We start from the raw sequence: 18,938 nt of genomic DNA, 5'->3' as shown, positions 1-18,938 counted from the left end.
CCATGCAGGAAAATTGTCCATAAAGAATAGAATAGAGGGGGCAGCGAGGTGGCGCAGTGGATAGAGCACTGACCCTGGATTCAGGAGGACCTGAGTTCAAATTCAGCCTCAGACACTTGACACTTACTAGCTGTGTGACCCTGGGCAAGTCACTTAACCCCAATTGCCTCACCAAAAAAAAAAAAAGATCACCTAGACCCAGATTATGAATAGTCTTCTTGAATGTCAGGCCAAGACACGTGTAATTTCAACAATTCAATTCAACCAACATTTATTAGACATCTGTTAAATGCCAGAAAGTAGTGAAAGATAGCATGACAAGATAAATAGAAAGCTGGAATTGAAGCCGGAAAGACCTGGGTTCGAATCTTGCCTATGGCATATCTTGGCTCTGTGAGCCTGGACAAGTCACTTAGCCTCTTAGTGCTCTCTCTAAACCTAAGCTATCTACATCAACAAGCAATCACCAAGTATTGATTGAACACCGACTATGTGCCAAACAGAAGATAGTCCCTGTCTTCAAGGAGCTTACCATCCGATGGAGGAGACAACGTGCCAATAGAAAGATGTAAAGCAGGCTGGGTACAGGATAAATAGGAAATCACGGACAGAGAGAAAGCCCCTGGGTCCAGGGGCTGGAGGAAGGCTGTTACTGGAAGCCACTCAGGATGGCTGAGGAGGGGAGTCCCATGTTCAGGCTGCACTTACAGAAAACACTTTGGCAGACACCCACCCAGCAGGGAGACCAATCAGAAGGCTGCTGCAGTAATCTAGGTGTGAGCTGACCAGGGTCTGAAATCCATGGTGGCTGCAGCAATGAAGGACCCTGAACAAGGGGAGTAGGATACATGTGGGGATGATTTGGCCACTGATTGGTCCTGGATAAGGCTGAAGTCACACACGGGGAGACCAAAAGGGCAGGGAGGCTTTCACTAAAAGGAGACAAGTTTGGAAGAGCAAAGTGTTTGGGGAGAGAGACAATGAGTTCTGTTTTAGACGTGTCTCTATGACACCCAGCCTGAAGTGTCCAATGGGTGACCTGGAATTAAAGCTCTAGGGAGTCACCTCCATGGCTTCCCTGCAGTGGTGAAAGGAGTCCTCACACAGGGACAGGCAGGATCGGTGGATTTCCCATGCTTTTACTCCACTCCCCTCCCCCACCCGGAAAAAAAGAATGTGTCAAACACCAGGGATACAAAGGACTTTACATTCTCAAATGGGAGGCAACATCTGGAGGGGAGTGGCCAGGAAAGGGTTTGGTGGCTGGAGAGGCCCCGGGATCATGAGTGACATGGAGGAGAAACCATCACACACCCTTCCCAGATGTGATGGGAGTGTTGACCAGATGACAGTTCCCAAAGCAAGAGGTGGGATTCGGGGAACAGAAGAGCACATGGTACGAGCACCAGCAGAGGTGTTGGCAAGATGCAGCCCAGTGCCATCTTCTACATGCAGCGTTTCCTGCGGGTGCCCTCCCTGTCTCCCGCACATTTAGCACCTTTGTGTTTACACGTTTTGTTCTCTTTCTATTTATTCTGTGTGCCCTCATCTATGTGGCAATGTAGTCAGCTCCTTGGGCGTGGGTTGTTTTCATTCTTTATATTGGTTTCTCCAGAACATTGTAGGCACTTAATGTCTGCTGACTTGGCTTGCTGTTTGATTAATTAGCAGCGGGAGGAAGCATGGCTTGGGACCAGACAGATAGATAAGTATTGGTTATATGTGCTTGTGCTCCCTCACCCATCAGGACAGCCTCGGGGCTACATCGAGTGCCTGGATGGCTAGGTGGACAGGAGGGCATGGCAGGAAGGATGAATGACCCTGAGATGGTGAAGACCCTCGAGTCTTTGTCATACAAAGAGACGCAGGAAGAACTGGGTATGGAGAAGAGAAGGCTCAAGGGAAAGAGGATAGCGGCTTTCAGTGATCTGAATGGGTCTTCACCTGGAGGTCTGCCCCCAGGGGCAATAAGGGAAAGTTTCAGAGAAGCCAAATAAGACTTGATCAAAGGGAAAACTTCCTGACCCTTAGAGATGTCCCAAAGTAAAGGAAGAGGACTAGCACCTCCAAGTTCCCTTCTTGGGGGTCTTCGGGCAGAGTGAGGATTCCTTTGGGGTTGGACCAGACGGTCTGAAGGGGGCTGTCATGTGTGACCCTAACCAGGTAACGTTGGGGATTCCCTGATGAATCCAACCAGGGACCTGGAAAGGCCATTGCTGTTTGCGACTGGGCTAAGCCCTGCCTTGCTCAGAGAGAGGTGGCCTCCTCTGCCAAATGGAAGCCCTCCTGGCGCCCTGCTGCCAATGGAGCAAACGTAACTTGCTTTCCCATCTACTAAATCCCTTTACGTTTACAGGGACAAATCCCACCCCCCCAGCCTTCCCCCATGGAACCATGAAGAAGGATCCTCTTACAATAAACGCATCAATGCTCATTTTCCTTATTATTCTACTTTTGGCGATTTTGTATAAAATCTTTAATTAAAGTTTTTCTTTGAAATTGTCATTATCAACCCAGAAGAAAGAGAGAGAAAAAAAATGAGAGAAAAACACAGCTGCGCCGCGATGAAGACTATTCAGGATTAAATGAACTGGAACCGAGTAAGCATCGTGACGGCGATGTGGGGAGAGCGGCCTCGTATTCTCAGCAGCGCAGTCTGACTTGTCACTTTATATTGATTCCATCTGTTTACACTCTGCCCAGCGCTGGCTCCCTACAGTGAACATTTCCTATTCACCAGCTGGCAGAGATGGGACCAACCAGATCGGGAAAAATTAGACTGCATTCAGAACCCCATCAACACAAACTTGCAAACAGGGGACACGTCGGGGGAGGGAGACGACAGGGAACAAGAACCTCAGGAAAAGTTCCTCCCAGCCACTGCCACTTTGAGGGGGCCTCCAAGTGTGACTCCATTCTCAGGCTGTCACCAAAAGGCCAAGGCAATGGCTTTGTTTCTTTGAAATTTTTGCTACCTGGACTTCAAATACTTCTAGAAAAGCAAATCCAGACATCACTGGAGTCACAGAATCATTGCCTGATCAATCCCGTCCACTAGGAGTATCTTGCCGCCTGTCCCATCTGTCAGGGGACCCTCCCCACCCCAACCCCTTCCACCTCTTGCTTTGATCAAGCCCAGGGTGGCTTCAGTCAGCAGCCCTTAAGACAGGCGCCCCCATCCCCAGTCTATAACTCAGACCAGAACTCCTCTTCCCTACTTGTGTTCTCTCCCCTTGCTAGAATGGAAGCTCCTTGGATGCTAGGGCATTCTGTAGCTAGCAAAGACCATGGAAGGTGGTCAAGCCAGGGTGTGCTCAGAGGAGAGCATGGAAAGTGACTGGAAACAACAGAATGGTGGGGATTGGGAATGGGTGGGGAAGGAGACTTTCTAGTGGGCTGTTGCAACCATGGGGATGACCTGAATTGGGGGGCAGTGGTAGGGATGGAGGAGAGGAAGGAGAGGAGGTCCTGCCCCAGGCCCATCCCTGCCCAAGCTCCAAGCCTTCCAGGGGCTAGGGCTGACTCTGAACTAGAACAAAGATGGAGGTGGCAGCAGCAACAACTACTGCTTTTCAGAGAATCTGAGAAGTGGAAGCAGTGCGGAGGGGATCCAGGGGGACTCCCACATGAAGCCTGAACTCCATCCCCAGTGACCCGTCTGCCCTCTGCTTGGACTCCACCATCCACAGCCCCAAAGGGCCATGGATGTGTCGAGCCCTGGGGAGACAAAGAAGGGCAAAGAAACCGAGCCTACCTTCCAGGAACCCACGTTCTGGGGGGTGGAGACCCATGGCAACTACCACGCACATACAAAACACATCCGGAGTAGATGGGTGGGGAAAGACCTCCTGCCGAAGTGGGGTTTGGGCTGAGGTGGAGGAACCCAAGCAACACATTCCATTTTCTAACAAACATAACTAGGAAACGCCTCCTTAGGTAGAGCCAACTCTGCTTCCCTCTATCTTCTGCCCATTAGTCCCAACTCAGTCATCTCGGCCCGGCCAAATTCCCTTTGCTCCTCCAAGCATCACCCTCAACCATTTCTTCTCCAGGATCAAGGGCCCAATATTGTTGAAGGGACATTTGGTGCCCTCCCTGGTCCTGTTCCAGCTTGTCAGTCTCTCACTGTGGTGCCTGGAATCATACATGACTTGAGGTGAGATGTGAGCACAACAGAGGACAATAAGACTCTCCCCTGCCCTGGTGTGCCGAGGGTGACTTACACAGCTCTTGTGGTCTCAAGAGTAATCAGAAGACTCCAGAATGAGCCCACTTGTGTAAGAAGGAAGCTCTTGGCTTTTACGGCCCAGGAGCCTTTGGCATGAAAGAGCCCAGGACTGGGAGGCAGAGGATCACCATCCATCAATCAATAAATACTTATTAAGCACCTACCATGAGCCAGGCACTATGTGAAGCCCTGGGTCTGTGTTCAAATCCTGGCCTTGCTATTCATTTCCCATGTGACCTTGAGCAAGCCTCTTTATTTTTCTAGCAGTTTCCTCATTTATAAAATGAGGCCATTGGACCAAACGGCTTTTGACTCTCCCTCTAGCTCTAAGTCTGTGACCCTAAGGATGCTACTAAAGTCCCTTTAACCTCTCTGGGGCTCAGTTTCCCCATCTGTACAACGAGAGGGTTGGACTCAAAGGCCCCAAAGTCTCTGCCAGCTCTAGATTTGGGGTCGTCGTGACTGTTCAAAGCACATTTTCCATTTATTTGTGGGCATCAACAACAGCTGCAAAGAAGAAAGGCCTTTTAGCCTCGGGAGGGCCAGGTAAACAGAGGCACAGCGATGCATTTTCTGTGCTTCTTGCTCCGGTCGTAGCTCTCACCCCGGATGGTCACAATCCTTCCACCCAAGAATATGGAACCAATGAATGACCCGGCATGCTTTGTGGGGCAGGATGCGACCTTGGAGGGAAATGGGAGAGCCCTGACAAAGTGAGAACTTCTAAAGACCTTCCTCCCACCTGTAGGAACGTCCCACGCAGCCTCCACCCTCCTCGAAGACTCTCCCAGAGCACAGAGTCCGTCACCGCTGAGGAGCCGTTTCACCAGCACTCCCAATATGGCCCAAGGTCACCGCCAAGGGCTTCCCCATCCATCGCCCAGAACGAGCGGCTCATTCAGACCATCTTCTTACAAAGGAATCAAGGACCCACAGCCAGGATGGACCGGGTCATGCTTAAGTAGCCTCGCATGAAGAGACGTTCTCATTCCCTGACAGACCACGCCCCTTCAGCCTGCCCGTACATGGTGACGAACAACAGGAGTGAGAACAGGCAGCAGTTCTTTGGCCTCCGAAGGCTGACAAAGCACCCCACAAATACCATTCATTTGAACCTCACCACGGTCCTGGGAAGGAAGGGCCATCAGGATTCCCATTCTCCAGATGAGAAAACTGAGGAAGAAAGACTTGACCAGAGTCATAGTGCTAGTAAGTGACTCAGGCTGGATTTGAACTCAGGTCTTCTTGATGCCAGACCCAGCCCTCTATTTGCTGTGCTACCTAGCTAGACAAGCAAGTAAAAAATATTCAGAGAAGAACAATTGGAATGATCAATGGGACAGAAGAGATGTTGCACGTGGTAACTAGGGAAGAATCCTGAGAGCAAAAGAACTTGCAGCCATGTCCTCAGTCTGAGCCAGACTTTCCACATCTTTTAATAAAGTGGGCAGATTAGGAGATTTCTGCAGTCCTTTCCAACTCCAAAATTCTTTGTACTATATCCTAAGGCTCCTCCCAGCCCTGACATCCCTTGTTCTAAGGTTCCTCCCAGCTCTGACATCCCCTGTTCTAAGGCTCCTCCCAGCCCTGACATCCCCTGTTCTAAGGCTCCCCCCCAGCCCTGACATCCCCTGTTCTAAGGCTCCTCCCAGCCCTGACATCCCCTGTTCTAAGGCCCCTCCCAGCTCTGACCTTCCCTACTTTCAGGCCCTTCTCAGTCATGACATTTCCTGTTCTGAGGCCCCTCCCAGCTCTAACATTCTATTATTCTGTAATTTATCCTGGATCCTCCAACCCAATTGGAAAAAACTGATACAGCAATTTTCATAAATTGACTTGCTACACCACATAGCCATAATTCCTTCTAGTTGACCTATTTCCAACTGTCAGTTTAATTGGGCAAGCCTGGCGTTCTGTTTCAAACAGATGTTTTGAGAGAGACACCCTTCCAGAATGACCAGAGGGTTTTCACATTTCATCTAACCTCACAAGAAGTTTCTGAAGCAAAAGGGGCAAGAATAAGTACACCCACTTTACAGACGAAACAGCTCTGATCACCCTCCCTTTTGAAATGTGTTTCCCCTCAAACCAGTATTTACAAATATCTACTATGTGTCAGGTACTTTGTATTTACAGATACCTCCTATGTGTCAGGTACTTTGTAGGAAGGCAAACAGAGGCCCTGCTCCCAACTAGGCTCTGTGGTCTCCTCAACATTCCCACCTCTACAGCTTTGCCCAGACCCTCATCTTCTATAGCTCGAAATCCCCATCCTGCCCATCCTTTCTTTTTGCTCATACTGAGCTCCCCAGTAAATCTGGATCAGTCTCTTATTGGGTGTTTCCAACTGGACATCTGACAAGCTCCCAAGCTCTGCCTGGCATGGATGACGTTTGCTCTTTCCCCCAAAGCCTCCCCTCTTCCAAACTTCCCACTTTCTGTTGAAGATGCCACCAGTCACCCCAGGGCATGACCTCCAAGTCCTCCCGGACCCCAAACTCCTCCTCTCACACATTCAGGTGCCACATCTTGTTTCTCTCTCCACAGCGTCTCTGGCATCTGTCCCTTCTCTCCCCCCCCCCCCCCCGATCCAGCACCCTGATGCAGGTCCTCGCTGCTGCCCACTCACCCACCCTGCACCCTGCTGCCCCCGTGATTCTCCTAAGTAACCCCATCACCTCCAGGGCCTCCCTCTCCTATTTAACAGACTCCTCCACTTGGCACCCGAGGTTTATTACCCACTATTCCCCTCCATGCGTGCCACAGTCCCATCAGACCTTCTTTCCCTGGAACGTCCTTCCTCCTGCATCTCTTAGAATCTTTCCTTTCCTTCAATACTCAGCTTAGATGTCTCTCCTGTCGTCGTCATCCCCCACCCCCGGCAGCTACTGCCTCCTCCCTGCCTCCATCACAGCGTGTCCACTTACTGTCTGCACACTGGACTGGGCAGAGACTGTCTGACTTCTGGCCTCACCCAGGCCAGGGCTCGATAAATGTTTGCTCATGGCTCAGCCACCATTGTTGCAGACTCAGCACTCAAGCCCTGTCCCTAGAGACCACGGATATCTGTTGCTTCGGAAGGGCCTCCCTCTGTCTTTAATTACCTCTGGGGGCCTCCCTTGGCCTTGCACACCTAATAATCCCAGTGACCGAAGAAGGTGCCAGCTGGTCCCTAAAGGCTCTGAGGACCGACTTGGGTCTGCCCCTTTCACGTGGGTGTCAGACATCCCCCATCCCACATCTAGGCTCTAGAGCCAGACCGGGCTGTGGCTTCCTCCCCCAGAGGGGCTCTTGCTCATCTCTCCAGAATTTATTCATGTGGCGGCTCTTCACACAACCCATTCTCCAGCCAAACCAGCCGTTTCCCAGATTCAGCAATCCACCTCCCACCTCCAGGCATTTGCACAAGCTGTCCTGTATAAGGGAAACACACTCCCTTTCAGAATCACCATTCTGGGCCAGGTGAGAGGGCCTTTGTCCATCTACCTGAACCCCTCAGTGGCTGGTGTTCCTTCTCTCCTCCATTTACCCTGAATCGACTTCTCCGTGTGAGCCTTGGATCCCCTCGCCTGTAAGTTCTTTGAGGGCAGGGGCCACTATATTCTTTAAAATCCTTGAATGTGCCAGGCTGTGCTCACCCCGTGCGTCTACACAGATGGACTCTATTTGATTGAAGCTCTCACATGGATGCAGATGGAAGCCCAACCTTGGCTGCCCAGGGCATGCCACCATTGTCCATTTCCTCCCAAGGTCCACCCCAGGGTCTCCCACAGTCCTCTGGGGCTATAAAGAAAGCGCCCACTACACATCTGCTGACATGAATCCTTCAAGATGTCACAGGCCAGGCCCAAAGTCCTTCACAAGCCTGTCTCTGACTCCTCCAACCCTTATTGTCCAGACCAGAGGTCTCCGGAGCAGGGGCCAAGCACCACTGAGAGGCCCTGGGAGCCCCCCGTCCGGCCCCTGTGGACACACGATCCACCAACCAGCACATTGAAAGGAAGGAGGCTTTGAGAGAATAACCGGGAGGATGCAAACTCCCTCTCCCCATTTCCACAGCCACCCCAATTTCATCATCGGTGCATGGGGAGAGAACATAAGCAGCTGATTTTAGAGTGCAGTCATCAAGGGACTTCCTCCATGGGGTCCGTGCAATTTCTGAGGCATCTTCCTTTGAAAACCACGTCACAATAACCTGGAAGAACTCTGTGTGGATCTTTATAAACAAATGAATATACACATGTGGGGGGGGGCGCTCAAAAATGTTTACTGATCCCTCAACAAGCATTTATTAAGCACCTATTAAGTAGGGCAGTGAGTAAAATACTGGGCCTCCAGTCAGGAAAGACTCAAGTTCTAATTCAGCCTCAATTCCTAGTCCTATGACCCTGAGCAAGTCACTTGCCTCCATTTCCTCATCTGTAGGGCTTTATAAGTGCTAGTGATGATTATTTTATTATTGTTATTATTTATTATTATTAACCACCACCACTTTGTGTCAGGTACCGTGCTAAGCCCTAGCAGTACAAAGACAAAGAATGAGACAAAATCCCAACTCTCAAAGTGAAAAGCCATGACAAGTGTGCTGTCCTGCTCTTCCATAGTCTGTGGGCTAATGGATGCACCTTCCTCTGTTGTTTCTCTGGCAAACGGGCAGTCAACCAGTGGCTATTTGCCGGGCACTGGACTATGCCTGGGGGATTTATGTCCCCCTCCAAGACAATCCTGCCCATGCCCTCCAGGAGCTTACATTCTAAGGGGAAAGCCAATACACAAAAGAAGAGTTGAAAAAGGTGGGGAGGGGAAGAGCCCATGCCTGGCATAGTGGCTCTGTCTGGAGAATATGAGATGACTGCTGACCTTTGTAGAGCACATGTGCCAAGGAAGCAACGTAAAACCTGTCATTAAGGAAATGTATGACCAGGGAAAAGGGGGAGGGGGCTGGGCCTTTGGCCTCCACAAGACATAAAGAGGAATGAAGGAAGGCTGCCAGAACTCCTGTACTCACTCTAGGGAAGGCAGGAGAGGAGAGCTGCCCAGCACAGGCAGGCATAGGAAAGCCTGGATGAGATCCCAGATGCATTGGAGTCCTGGACTCAGGGCTCTCCGGCCAGATTCTCAGCCCCCTGAGGGCAAGCACGAAACCTCCACTATCTTTTCCCATAATCCCTTCCAAGTACAGTATTGAACGACTGAAGGAACGAACCAACCAACACAGGAGCGATTCATTGCACCATTAACCAACATGGGGCAGAAAGCATCTGCTAAACACAAATACACTCCCTTCTGAAACCATCTCAGACTCCAAATGAGCGCTGCCCCAAAGAATGAGGTTTCATTACCACTTCCCTTCAAAGGCTTTAGAAAATTAATAACAGGGGGGAGCCAAAAGCAGGCCTTGGGGCGGAGGCATTTCCAGAACAAATTTTAAAAAAATAAAATGGCAACTGATTATTTTGTGATGTGAAACGTTCAACATCAAAATGGAAATGCTAGTCTTCCCTTTGCACACAGACAAACCGAATAAAAGCTGTGACATTATTAATCACCGGATTCAGTTATGATTGATAGACTTCTCTGCAGCAAAGGAAGAAAACCTCGGGATGCAATCTGTCCCAACAGCTCTGCGATATGTTAATATTGCTCTCGGATGAGGGGAGGGGCAGTTGGGGAGCGGAGGGTCCAAATACCTGCAGCAAGTGCGCCAAGCAACAGGGAGCTGATGAAAGCAGGATTAGGAGGGGATGCACTAAACCCAGAGCTTAGAGGTTCATCAATCGCCTCATTGTGAAACCCACGTCTGTTATGGCAACAGCGAGCATTCTACCCCCTCTACAAAAGCTGTTGGCAGCCTAATCCTTCTGCCCCTCAGCCAAGACTTAATTCTTGGAGCTGCATGTCCAGGACGTGATCTCAAAATGTCTCCTTTCAAGTGGGGAAAGAGCCCCAGGCTCTGGAGTCAGAAGACTTGAGTTCAAATCCTGCCTCCAACGTTTGCTACCTCTGTGGCTGAAGGTGGGTCATGAAACTTCCCTGTGCCTCTGTTTCCTCCTCTGCAAAACGAGGGTGTTGAATCAGAGAGCCTGGGAGGTGCTGTCCAAACCTAGATCGAGGAGTCGGGTTGGAGCCTAGCTCTACCTTTTGTTAGGCATGTGACCTTGAGTTAGTTAAATTTGCCCCCTCTTGTAAAATGGAGAGAATGCTTAATTGCATCATTTGCAAGTGATTCTGAGGAAAACCTTTTACAAACCTTAAAGTACTATCAAAATGTAAGTTGGGGGCAGCTAGATGGTGCAGTGGATAGAGCACCGGCCCTGGAGTCAGGAGTACCTGAGTTCAAATCCGGCCTCAGACACTTAACACTTGCTAGTTGTGTGACCCTGGGCAAGTCACTTAACCCCAATTGCCTCACTAAAAAAAAAAAAAATGTAAGTTGGCCTCACTGTCATAATAACAATAAGTATTTATAACTATGCTTTACAGTTTGCAAAGTGCTTTATAAATATGATTTCATTCAATCCTCACAACAACCCTGGGAGGTAGGAGTGTTATTGTTATCTTCATTTTACAGTTGAGGTGGGTTAGGTGACTTGCCCAAGCTCACACAGCTAGACGGTATCATGGGATGTATTAGAATTCAAGTCTTCCTGTAGACCTGACGCTTACAGAATGACATAATAGATGAGGAAGGTGGACAGAGCACTAGAGCCACGTGAGTTCCTACTAGTAACGACTTCAGGAAAGAAGAGCCAACGGTGGCACGGTGCATGATGATGGGCCTTTGTGCTTAGAGTCAGGGAGACCTGAGTTCAAGTGCTGCCACTGACACTAGCGCTCGAGCCCAAGAGCCTCACACGTAGGTGAAGACCTGTGTGGGTGGAAGGAGTCCCCTCCCTGACACAGTCAGGGCTCCTTCACGAGTCTCCTGAGTAGATTCTGAGTGAAGAGGGACCTTAGACGTCATCTCCACCCAGTCACTTCACAGATGGGAAGACTGAGACCTAGAGTGGGGAGCAGTAGACCATGAGCTCTGTGAGGGCAGGAGCTACCATTCTTCATAAGTCAGTGCCTGGCACACAGTCGGCGCTTAATAAATGCTGTCCGCCTGCCTGCAGTGGCTTTCCCGGAGTCATGGAGGGAATGAGTGGCAAAACCAGGATCCGTCAGCCCCAAGGTGAGCGCATCTTCCGCTGAACCTGTCTTCCTCGTGGCAATCAAAGGCGGATCGATCCCCAGTCGGTGCCATCCAAAGATCCACCGGGAGGGGCCCGAGGTGATCTTTGCTTCCTCAGGCCTGACTCGGAATCTTATATATCAACCCCGTCCTGTGTTACTGTGCCTCTCTGGGGAAGGAACGGTGCTTTCTACTAGACTGGAGGCCCTGTGAAGGCAGAGACCCACACCTGTGACCTTCCTCTCCCCTTTGACACCCAGCCCACCGTTGTGAAGGCTGGACTGAACCAGAAATGCACCCTTCTGTGACAAGCCACGTGAGTTCTGGAGAAAGTGTGTCAGATTTGGAGTCAAAAGACCTGGGTTCAAATCTTGACCCTGACACTTTAGCAAGGTAACCTCAGACAGCTCCCTTCCCTGCTCTGAGCTTCAACTAACTCCTCTACAAATGGCATCTAGATGGCGCTGGACCTAGAGTCAAGACTCGAGTTCAAATCCAGGCTCCAACACTCAGTGGCTGTGTGATCCTAGGCAAGTCACTTCACTTCTGTCTGCCTCGGTTTCCTCCACTGTACAAAGAGATTAACAAGCCCATTTTCACAAGGCTGTTGTGAAGATCAAATGAGCATAAAGTGCTTGGCACATAGTAGGCCCTATATAAATGCTTGCTTCCTTCTCTTCCCCTATTGACTCACATACAAGCTTGTGAACAAGGATCAGAAGGCTCAGGGGTGGCTTCACTTCCCTAACTGAACAGCACATTTTTAAGATCGAACATTCACTCTTGAAGGGAAAGGAGTTCTGGCTGCCTAAGCACACAGAGGCTCAGGACGGGGCTTGGAGTTTTCTTTGAAAGCGGAGGGAAGTCTCGGCTCCCCAATGACCCTCTAATGCTCTTCTCTGACAGGTCCTCCTATGCTGGCTAACGTGGACAGCCTCGAGTAGCGTAAGAGTGTGTCTGTAATGTAGGAATATTAACACCACAGACCTGCACAGCAGGAAACAACAATTAGCCAACATGTGAATTGTGGCTCAATTAACATTTCTATTCTCAAGGCTAATCATTTGTTAGTTTAAGTGAGACATTAGGCCTTGATTAGAGATGAAACTGTTGGCAGGGTTGGGCTCCCCAGTGGAAAATGCAAGGTGTGTGACATTTCAACATGCTTGTGGGGAAATCCAAGCCCACTTGCCTCTGCTGACGGCCCTGAGAAAGGCAAACCCCCTTACTTACAACCAAAAGCCTTGACAATGGAACAAGAAACAGAACCTCAATGAGTGAATCTGTTGTTTGTTCCGCTCTGCCCAGCACTCTGGACAGGGCATTGACTTCCTCTCCAAAGTCAGTGCTCAGTCCCCATCTGTTCGCTTGATTGGTGGCTTCAGCAAGGAAAGGGACCCACCCCTACGCTCTAGGGTTGGAAGGGGCCTCCGAGGCCATCCGGGCAACCCCCTCATTGGACACAAGAATCAATAGAGACATCGTTGGTTAAGTGACGACTTGCCTGTAGTCACACAAGTAGTGTCAAAGGCGAGATTTGAACTCAGGACATTGGATCATAGATTTTATGCTTGAAGGGGCCTTAGAAGCCACTAAGTCCAGCCCTTTCATCTTGCAGAGGAGGAAACTGAGGCTCAGAGAGAATAAGGGACTTGCTTACAGAGAGGTAGTAAGTGTCTGTTCAGGGTGGGACACCACCCCAGGTCTTCCTGACTCCAAGCTCAAGACTCCCCCCACTATGCCTATTTCCAGAATCAGAATCAGTTTGGACATGAGAGGCAGCATGACAAAGTAGCTAGAAAGTAGGGCTGGGAATCAGGGAGATCTGGGTTCAAGTCTTCCTCCTGTGCCCCTGGGCAAGTCATGTAACCTCGTTTCCCAGCTTTGGAAAATGAAGCTGCAAAGCCTTCCCAAGCTGATTGGCAGCCAGAGGAAGTCCCAGATCTTGACCCAACAGGGATGCTCCGCAGGGTCCCTCCTGCCTCCCGGGGGTGTTGCTACAAAGGACCCAGCAGACTTCAAAGCTCTGGGTAAATAGCCGGTGGAGCTCCATTATCTGACTAAAGTGGGTGCTTACCACTTCCCTGGCCTTGACTTATTCGCTTTGCCTTCCTGTCAGGCAGATTTCTTACAGACTGGAAAGCCGGCCTCCATGGAGACAGGTAGTTAACTACCTGGCCAGAGGGTCTCAGGGCTCAGAGAGGCCCCCAAGGCCACCTAACCTTTCATTCTTTCGAGGAGATGCTGAGACCCAGAGACAAAGGACTCATGCAAGGTCATACAGAGAGTCCACTGAGGTCCCGGACTCCTGGCTCCCACCAGGGGGTTGAGGGGGGGTAAAATCAGTCAAGAAGTCTGGAAATCGGTGAAATGGCTCAGGGCACCACAAAACTCTCCCCTACAGCTGATTGTCACCAGCAAGAAGGCTTTCACAGATTATCTGAGCACATTGAGGCTGTTGTGGAATAAAAAAAAAAATACTTGAAAATCTCCGATGAATTCAGCAGAAAAAAATCAATTAGGCCCTGTTCAAACTGGAAATGTAGATGAAGCACTTTCAGCCACAGTCCACACTTTAAGACAATTCACCTGCTCCGTGGCTCAGAAAGAGGCTGAGCCACAATCACATTCTAGTACATTGTCAAGGCTTTTGGTTGTAAGTAAGGGGGTTTGCCTTTCTCAGGGCTGTCAGCAGAGGCAAGTGGGCTTGGATTTCCCCACAAGCAGATATTATGTTAATCAGCCCCTGCCTCTAGGACCTTACATTCTCTTGGCCTCCAGTCATATGAAGGATGAGTTGGAGGGGAGAGAGATTGGAGGTAGCAGGCCCTGGGATGATGGACTCATGGCTCAAGTGCCAGAAGAGACCTGTGAGGGCCTCTCCCCACCTCACTTTAGAGTTGAGAGCAGCTGAGCCCTAGACATGTGGCATGATTTGCTTGAGCTCACGTGGGTCTGGAACCCGCTTCTTCCAGCCCTCTTCCCACGGGGCCATGCTGGAAGCTCATAGGAACTGTTATGGGAGGATTATGGGCCCCGGTTACCCCCAACAGTTTTCTGGGGAGGTCAAGGAACTTTTTCCTTGAAACCTCAGGAGTTTTCCCTTGAAATCAAGTAGCTCCTTGAGCTCAATCAAGGACATACACACCCAAAAGAGATAAGCAGCACCAGATCGAACTGAGCATGCTCCAGGACCACCACCCCACATTCCAGTCCAAAACCTTCCTCCCAGCCAGTTTCTCTTGTACCCTAATAAACCTGTTCTTTTATTCCTAATTAGGTCTTGCGTGAGAGTGTAATTCTTTGCAGAGGAATCCTAAGGACCCACATGCTTTCTCCCCATATCAAAATTAAGCCCCTTGTACTTTCCTGAGAATACAGATCACCTTCCCAGCCTAAAGGACCATGCAATGCCCTGGGAGATGCTGGAGATTTGGGTCCATGGGGCACATGCTGGGCAAGAAGCCAAGCCTGCTCAGATGCCACTGGGGAAGTGCCCACCACCAACCACATCGAGAGTTAACACTGAGTCATTAAGATTCTGAGTCTCCTGCTTGTCATTCATCCCAATCAACACCACGAGAGGCAAGAAATGCAGGATGAGGACCAAAATACCTCCTGAGTCGAGAAGAGCCTGACATGAGAACTAGTGACAACACACGGTTTGTTTCCTGGCACTGAAGCCGAGATTGAAGGGGAAGCACTTAGGGAACATGCTAATATGATTATACCTTTTCTCCTAACTGGCATTCCAGTTGATTCAGTGACCTGACGTTACACTGTTTCCCAGGCACCCTGAAAAAAATGAAGAAAGGTAAGATGAATATCCAATGGAAAACAAAGGAGGAACAGGCAAAATGCTTGGAGTAGGCTTACCTGTAAGCTGCATTTGCATCTCATAATGGTTACTTTAGTTCGGTCTGGGCTCCCAAGAATCTTAAGGCAAACTGAGTACAATCAAACTTAGACATAACTAAAATAATAATGGACCATTTCTATGGGAAGGCCATCAACTACAAGGATGACAAGAATGAGAATGATAGCACATGTGTTTAGTGTATTATGGTCGTTGGTGACCCAGGAGAAATGAAAAGCCACCACTAGTAGGGACACCAACAAACCACCAACCATATCTTGCCCACCCAAACAAGTATAAATAATATGTGTAAATGGGGGTGTGCAGGACCAGAAAACAAGGTGTGCCAGTCATGGGGCTAGAGGGACTTATCTAGGCCATGGCCTGGCCTCCACAAAACATCCAAAGACCCAGTGAAGGGCATCCAGGGCATTGGCGGATCCTCCCAAGAGGATCTTTGGAAAGACATGAATAGATGCAATGAGAAGGTTGGGAGGGGCTGGAATCAGCCCTAGATGAAGTTCTCACACCAGTAAAATGAGAGACTCCATTAAGGCTTAGAGCAAGGTGTTCATGGCTGTGTCACATCCCCTTAAAAGACTACAAACACCATGATGACAGGACTGTGAATTACATAAACTTTGCAGCTTCCCCAGTCACTAAGAGTGGAAGGGCCCTCCAACATTAGGCAAGTTTTTAAAAATTGTTCAACTGTTGAATCTGAATAACACTTAACAATTTGTGAAGCTATTATTCACAACAGATGTTCAAAGAAAGGGAAGTAACCACAAAACTAGTAGGAGCGGAAGGATTCAAACTCAGGGCTTCTGGTTTCATATCCAGCACTAAGGAAGAGGCTTACTCTGGTATGGTTCAAGAATAATTTGCCCTGTTTTCAGGCTCAGTGCAGGGATAATGAAAATGACCTTGAAGACCATCCACAATCTCTTCATTTTACAGACAAGGGACTGGGACCTGCCAAAGTAAAGTGACCTGCCCAGAGTCATCTTGCTGGTTCAGTCATAGAAGTAAAATTTGAACCCAGGTCCTTTGCCTCCAAATTCACATTTCTTACCCCAGACGCTGCAGATCTGACTCTCTGCTGGATGGTTTCATTGAGCAGAAACCTCAGATCATACATAGGGCCACAGTTGGAAGGGACCTGAGAAATTATTCAGTCCAATCCCCTCAATGGATAGATTAGGAAACTGAGGCTCAGGGCGGTAAAGCGATGGGCTCCACACTGACTCAATCAGTCCTCAAGGGTCAGTGAGTCAACAGAGCAGGGATAAAACTGCTCTGAAATGTATAAAGCACTCCAGAAATGTAAGGAATTTCTCCAGTGTCCATCAGAGCCCAGTCATGGACAGGAGTGAGGCCCGGGAGATCACCGCCCTCAATTCACCCAAGCGTGGCCCCCAGCACAGTCCAGGCCCAGCTAAGGCTCAAATGAAATAGCCTTTTCCATCTCTTTCACCTCAAAGGAAACGAGGGTCAATGGATCCCATCACAAAATGGAGAAAACCCATTTATGGCTTGGCTCCTTTTCTCACCCCCTTTTTAGGACCCAGCTCAGGCAGTAGCTTCCATTTCTCCCCCAATGGAGTTTCTCAAATGAGTACTTAGATGGAAAGTTTGCCAAACAAACACTAATCCCTGGGGATGAAATCTGAGATTAGGATGGGCCCTTTTGAACAAGAATCATCAGGCTCCTGGGTATAGGAGCCAAGGCTGAGTCACAGCTGGTGAATGGGAAGAATGCTGGACCCCACTCAGCAGGGGATGGGAGAGCCATTCTCATGCTGAGGCCAACGGAGTGTTCTTAAACTAAATAGCTCACTATTAATTTTCACCATTGTTACAGGGCTCCCAATGGCAAGTGGAGAATCCTATGCATTTAAAAGGGTGTAACTTGAGTCCATAGCTCCCTACTAAGAAAGAATTTCCTAGGTCAACTTTGAGAAACAGAAAACAGAATCTGAAAGGGAGAGTGGGCACCCATTAAGAGAGCCACTGGGTCCAGGAACAGGGAACAGATGTGCTCTGGCCTCGTCCAACCACATCTGGAGTGCTGGGCTAAGTTCTGGACATCCCAGTCTAGGAAGGACTTTGATTCTCTGGAGATGTCCCAGACAGGGCAGCAGGCACAGAGAAGGGCTTTTAGTTTGTGCTAGATGAAGACCCTTTAAAGGTGCTACAGAGGGGCAGCTAGATGACGCAGTGGATAGAGCACTGGCCCTGGATTCAGGAGTACCTGAGTTCAAATCCAGCCTCTGACATTTAACACTTACTAGCTGTGTGACCCTAGGCAAGTCACTTAACCCCAATTGCCTCACCAAAAAAAAAAAAAAAAAGGTGCTGCAGACACAAGAAGGCCATGAGAGCTCCCTTCAAGGATTCTGTGGGAGCTGAGAGAGAGCTCAGGCTTCTGGTCCATTCCTCCCATTTTGCACGTGAGGAAACTGAGACCTGAGAGGAAATGCATCCCCTCTGTCTTCAAGCAGGTTCTGAGTGAGCCCTGGCCAGGTATGTCACAGAGGCTTCATGGATTAGAACAGAAGGAACTTCTTGACCTCTAAAGTCTCTTTCAGCTCTGAGACTCTGATTCATTTCAGAGGAAAATGAGGCCCATTCACATAATGCCTGCTGGTCCATTTATTTTTACACAAATTTTTTTTGTTTTGTTCCATTTGTTATGGGAGGATTATGGGCCCCAGTTACCCCCAACAGTTCTCTGGGGAGGTCAAGGAACTTTTTCCTTGAAACCTCAGGAGTTTTCCCTTGAAATCAAGTAGCTCCTTGAGCTCAATCAAGGACATACACACCCAAAAGAGATAAGCAGCACCAGATCGAACTGAGCATGCTCCAGGACCACCACCCCGCATTCCAGTCCTCCTGAGCACCTGGATGAGGTAATCCTTTGGGAGAGACTACCCCAGGAGAAGACCACCTGGAACCGCCCACCAGCAGACTGCTGGGACCCATCAGGACAGAGTTAACGCCCATCACCAGATTGCTCACGAGTGATCTCTCCTACCCCAGCGCAACGCCAGAGAACCCCCAGCCCCTCACCCAATAAGGGACCCTCTTACCCACGCCATCAAAACCCTATAAAAGGGCACTCCCGGAGCAAGTCGAGGAGGAGAGCGTTTTGTTTCTCCAAAACCTTCCTCCCGGCCGGTTTCTCTTGTACCCCAATAAACCTGTTCTTTTATTCCTAATTAGGTCTTGCACGAGAGTGTAATTCTTTACAGAGGAATCCCAAGGACCCACATGCTTTCTCCCCTTATCACATTTATTATCATATTTTAAACTTAGAACCACAAAGCCATGATCACCAAATAGCAATGAATTTGAAGTCAGGGGACCTGGGTTCAAATCTATTTCTCTCACCTGTGTGATTTTGGGCAAATCATTTTCCCGTCCAGACCTCAGTTTGCTAATCTGTGAAATTAGTCTACAGGCTAGCTTCTTAAGCTTTGGGTCATGACCCCACATGGGGTTGCATAACTGAAGGTGGGGGTTGCAAAAAAATTGGCAACAGTAAAAGGTTATGTATACCTATTTTATATATCTATATACCCTGGATCATATAAAAATTTCTTGGGCAAAAAGGGTCGAGAGGAAAAAGTTTAAGATGCCCTGGTTTAGAGGGTTTGGGGGGGGGTCTCTTCCAGTTC

General features: G+C 49.3%; 1 protein-coding gene across 1 annotated transcript in view; it reads right to left on the bottom strand.

Annotated features, from left to right (window-relative positions):
- Positions 1-18,938, bottom strand: part of EFCAB6 (EF-hand calcium binding domain 6) — a 168,313-nt gene that overhangs the window by 111,498 nt on the left and 37,877 nt on the right. The window contains exon 6 of the mRNA XM_043967890.1: positions 15,134-15,197. Coding sequence (XP_043823825.1) covers positions 15,134-15,197 — 64 coding nt within the window. The remainder of the gene's footprint in view (positions 1-15,133; positions 15,198-18,938) is intronic.

Source organism: Dromiciops gliroides, chromosome 5 (genome assembly GCF_019393635.1).
Source record: "Dromiciops gliroides isolate mDroGli1 chromosome 5, mDroGli1.pri, whole genome shotgun sequence".
In the NCBI taxonomy this organism is placed as follows: domain Eukaryota; kingdom Metazoa; phylum Chordata; class Mammalia; order Microbiotheria; family Microbiotheriidae; genus Dromiciops; species Dromiciops gliroides.
This window is presented reverse-complemented; position numbering and strand designations above follow the sequence as displayed.